General features: G+C 49.0%; 1 protein-coding gene across 3 annotated transcripts in view; it reads right to left on the bottom strand.

The window, feature by feature from the left end:
* Positions 1 to 1,192: 1,192 nt before the first annotated feature.
* Positions 1,193 to 5,000, bottom strand: part of LOC143299035 (uncharacterized) — a 6,426-nt gene continuing 2,618 nt past the window's right edge. For all 3 annotated transcript variants that reach the window (XM_076612122.1, XM_076612120.1, XM_076612121.1), the window contains exons 2-3: positions 3,484 to 4,131; positions 1,193 to 2,660 (exon numbers count right to left, since the gene is read on the bottom strand). In XM_076612122.1, the coding sequence (XP_076468237.1) occupies positions 2,235 to 2,660; positions 3,484 to 3,870 (813 nt within the window). In that variant the 5' untranslated portion in view covers positions 3,871 to 4,131 and the 3' untranslated portion in view covers positions 1,193 to 2,234. The remainder of the gene's footprint in view (positions 2,661 to 3,483; positions 4,132 to 5,000) is intronic.

The raw sequence follows: 5,000 nt of genomic DNA, 5'->3' as shown, positions 1-5,000 counted from the left end.
CCACCCCACCTTCTCCCCCAACCCTCCCTTCATATATATGTATATTTTTCTGCCAGCGACTGCATGTATTTTACTTTCGAAGCGGATTTTTGTACAGAATTTTGCCAGGGACAACCCTTTTGTTGCCGTAGGTTCTTTTACGCACTATAAATGCATGCTGTACACGGACTGGAACCTCGGCAATATGACCAGCACCCAGACCAGCATTGAAGGTCCAGTGGACGGGGAGGGAGGTAGGGTGGGGAGGAACCCGGGGACACATGCTGCCAACATAACCACCCGTCCATTCCTCCAGTGGTGTGTACTTCAAACTGCTGGTCATGTTAATGGCAGTTCCACTTCCATCAGTCAGCATCAGAGACCAACCTCCTGTCACAGCTAGCAAGAAGATGATCAAAGCCTGCTGAATGCCACACATTGATATATTTCAATTATGATGAATTGGTTATGCTGTTGGCAGTTCCACTACGATCAGGGAACCTGGCGAACCTGAACAGACATCCTCTTCTCGTTTTGCCTGCCGACGAAGGGGAATAATTCATGTACCCTTTAACAAACATTGCAGATCACAGTTGTGTCCCTTCGGTAAATTCATTTTCAATTTTTTCCCTCGCCGGACACATGATTGTTTCTTGATAATTATTTTGTGACCCTTTGATAGCTTATATATATATATATATATTTTCTTTTCTTGTTACTGTCTTTCAGTGGTCTGTTTCTTTTGATCGCTGTGTGAAACATTTGTCGTTTTGTTTTTTCTGATTTGCTTGTTAACTTCAGCTTTATTTTATCTTATTTTTAAAAATTTCCTAGTCTGCTGATTTTTTCTAAAGCGAGTTTAGGTGGGGTTTTTTGTTTCTTTTGTGGCGTTGTTTTTCTGGATTGCCATTGCATGTCTGTTCGTCTCGTGCCAGTGTCCTGCTCTTATTACTGTCCATCTTCATCTCATTATTATTATCATGATGATGAGGATGATGACTATTATTTTGATGATCATTATCATTATGAATCTTCTTTTCTCTTCTTCTCACTATTACTGGCACATACACACATAGACATGCATACCGGCCCATACACAAACGCACGCATACACACATAAACACGCATACACACCTAAAAATTATATTCACACACACACACTCAACAACAAATTCCAAGAAAAGTCTGTATAAAAACTTTATTCCACTCGGCAATACAGATGTTCCCGTTTAGTTATCGACACGTTTCAATTGGTCATAGACACCCTACCACCACCATCATCACTATTGTCATCACCGCCCCCATCACCACCCCCTGGTTCCCTCGTACCCCTCCCCCACACGCTCCCCCAACCCCCTTACCCCCGCCACCCTCACCCAGCCCCCAAACCACCCTCACCCAGCCCCCATACCACCCCACACTCCCCCATACCACCCTCACCCAGCCCCCAAACCACCCTACACTCCGCCAAAAAGAAGAAGAAAACAACAAACAAACAAACAAACCAACAACACAAAGTGGTATTCTTTGCAGCACCACCCACTCAAACCTGTCACCATCTCAGCATTGGCGAGGACTATAAACAATTCATTCTGCTTCATCTGTTTAGACATTTATTTGCTTGTGTACATTCATTTACACATAGAAGATAGAGAGCCACGCCTCGTTTTGTCATATTCGGCACAAAAACAAAACAAAACGAAACGATACATACAGGGTATATTTCTAAATGTCAGCATAAAAAAAACTTTGTTTAAACAATCTTCTTTTAGTACAGACCACCAAAAATATGACAACAACAGCGAAGGGGAAAAGAAGGTTATGAAGAACGAAGAATAACACAACAAAACAACAACATAATCCGTCACACTGACACTCCCACAGTGCCAGTTTCCAAACCATAACAGCAACGAAAGAACCGCCACCGCCACCATCACTACCGTCACCACCACCACCACCATCACCACTACCACCGTCACCACCACCACCACCGTCACCACTACCACCGTCACCACCACCACCACCGTCACCACCAGCATCATCATCACCTTCAGCAGCAGCAACAACAATAATAGCATTAACACCACCAACAACAGCAACAAATGAACTGCCACCACCACCACCACCACCATTAACAAAAGATAGCAGCAATAGCAACTACACCACCACCACCACCACTACCCCCCCACCCCCCTTCACCTCCCCAGCCCCCTATCTCACCACCACCACCAACCTCCTTCCCCCCCCCCCAAGCTTTACATCCTATAGCTGTCTCCCTTCACACCATTCTCCTCAATCTCAACCGCCGTTCCCGTAGCAGCAGCAGCAGATTCCCCACCCTCCGCTCCACTCCTTGACTGCAAAGCATCATCATCATCACCATCATCATCGTAACCACGATTGTGGAAGACACTGGCACCAGTCTGCATTTTCATCTTCATCTTCTCCTTCTCCACGTCATCAGCGCCGTCACCGCCCTCCCCCTCCCCACCGCCCCCTCCTCCACCCCCACGCGCCGCCCGCTTGCTGTAGCGGAAGTGCCAGAGGAGGCATGCCCCTCCCAGAAGGACGATCATGACTCCGGCGGCGATGGCTCCCACCACGGCGTTCTTCCGGTACTGTGCCTCCAGCTGGCTGAAGTCTGCCCCGTTCACGTTCAACCCCCAGCGAACCAGCCACACCTGTGAGAGGTGTTCCACACACACACACACACACACACACACACACACACACACACACACCTGTGATAGATGTTTCACTAATGATGTTGCTGATGAGTTTCACTGTTTGTTTTTCTGTCCCCCATGTTTTAAACACAGCACCAGAAAATAAATGTTCACCTACATCTTACAAAACACGGCCGAACACCATTACTTACTCTTTTTTTTTGTGGGCTGTGTGTGTGTGTGTGTGTGTGTGTGTGTGTGTGTGTGTGTGTGTGAGGGGCTAAGGGAGGGGGGGGGGGAGGGGACTGGGTGAGAGTGGCATGGGTAAAGGGGTGATGGGGGGGGGGGGGGAGCGTGGGTACGCGTGATGGTGGTGATGAGGGCGGTGATGACAATAGTGATGATGCTGGTGGCAGGGTATTTATGATCAATTGATACGTGTCGATAACTAAACGGTAACATCTGTATTGCCGAATGGAATACTTTTTTTTAATTTTAATTTAAAAAAAAATATTTTAAACAGTTTTCTTGAAATTTTCTATTCGTGTTTCTTTTCTATGAAAGTTTGTACAATGAAAGTGAATCTGTATTTGCCCGCGTGAGGCCTTTTCTGTTTGTTTTCTTTTTGAGATCACGTGTTTCTGATTATAATTATAGGTGTGTGTCAAAAGACGTTGATGTTTGATTCCAAGCCCCCCGGGGGGACATGAATAAACATCTTGCCTTGCCTTGTTGTTGTTGTTGTCGTGATCACTTTTTGTGTTTGTATATGGTGTGTGTCATAGAAGTTGATGTATGTTTCCATGCCCCGAGGGGGAACATGAGATAAACAGCTTGCCTTGTTGTTGTCGGTGTTGTTGCTGTCGTCAGCCTTGACCTTGACCATCACGCACGTGTAGTAGCCGAACGTGCCGTCGTCCACCTGAGAGACCCGCAGCATGCCGATGACGCTGTCGTTCACCAGCCTGACGTTCCTCGGGAACTGTTCCACGGGCGTGCTCTCCGTCAGCACGGTGGCGTCCGGCGTCATCCAGAACACCTGGGTGGTGGAGGGGTCCGGGAAGGTGGTGGTGTTGGTGTTGGGGGGGAGGCAGGTGAGGGTGACGGAGCTGTAGTACCTCACCTTGATGTCCCTACTCCACGCCTGGCAGCACGGCGCTGACGTCACGAGGAGGAGGAGGGAGAGGGAGAGGGTGGTGGTGGGGAGGGTGGAGGAGGTGGCCATGTTGAGTGGTTGGGGGGTCGGGTGTGGGGGAGGGGGGGGATGAGGGGTGGTGTGGCGGAAGAGGGTGTGTGTGTGTGTGTGTGTGTGTGTGTGTGTGTGTGTGTGTGTGTGTGTGTGTGTGTGGTGTTATGGGTGTGTGTGGTGTTGTTGGGGTGTGTGGTGGTGTGGGTGTGTGTGTGTGGTGTTGTCGGGGTGGTGGGGGGTGGTGTGGGGGGTGGAAGATTACGCTGGCTGCCTCCCGCGTTCTGAGGCTGGTACCGTCTGAAATGGTGGAGATAGAAAATAAAAAGAAAGAAAAAGAAAAAAAGTTACTTTGTGTGTGTGTGTGTGTGTGTGTGTGTGTGTGTGTGTGTGTGTGCGCGCGTGCGTGCGTGCGTGCGTGGCTATATATATATAGTGATGTGGAGTGGTGGCCTAGAGGTAACTCGTCCGCCTAGGAAGCGAGAGAATCTGAGCGCGCTGGTTCAAATCACGGTTCAGCCGCCGATATTTTCTCCCCCTCCACTAGACCTTGAGTGGTGGTCTGGACGCTAGTCATTGGGATGAGACGATAAACCGAGGTCCCGCGTGCAGCGTGCACTTAGCGCACGTAAAAGAACCCACGGCAACAAAAGGGTTGTTCCTGGCAAAATTCTGTAGAAAAATCAAGTTCGATAGGAAAAACAAATTAAAAAAAACTGCACGCAGAAAAAAAAAGAAAAAAAAAGAAAGAAAAAAAGGTGGCGCTGTAGCGAGCGACGCGCTCTCCTTGGGGAGAGCAGCCCGAATTTCACACAGAGAAATCTGTTGTGATAAAAAGAGATACAAATACAAATATATATGCATGTGTACGTATGTGTGTGTGTGTGTGTGTGTGTGTGTGTGTGTGTGTGTGTGTGTGTGTGTGTGTGCGCGTGCGCGCGCGAAGGGAGTGTACCGTACTTACTGTGCACAGCAAGAGCTGGCACAGCCACGACCATTAAAGACGACTTTGATGACAAGGCCGACGACAGATAAGATAAGAGGTGAGGAGGGATGGGGAGGGGGGAGGGGGGGGGGGCAGGGGGAGAGGAAGGAGGGGAGGTGTGGGTTGAAGGGGGAAGGGGGAGGGGGTGTTTGTTGGCGGGGAGGAGAGGGACCGTAAGTGTCAG

This window comes from Babylonia areolata, chromosome 24 (assembly GCF_041734735.1).
Source record: "Babylonia areolata isolate BAREFJ2019XMU chromosome 24, ASM4173473v1, whole genome shotgun sequence".
NCBI lineage: Eukaryota > Metazoa > Mollusca > Gastropoda > Neogastropoda > Buccinidae > Babylonia > Babylonia areolata.
Note: the sequence above shows the minus strand (reverse complement) of the source record. Positions and strands in the feature narration are given on the sequence as shown.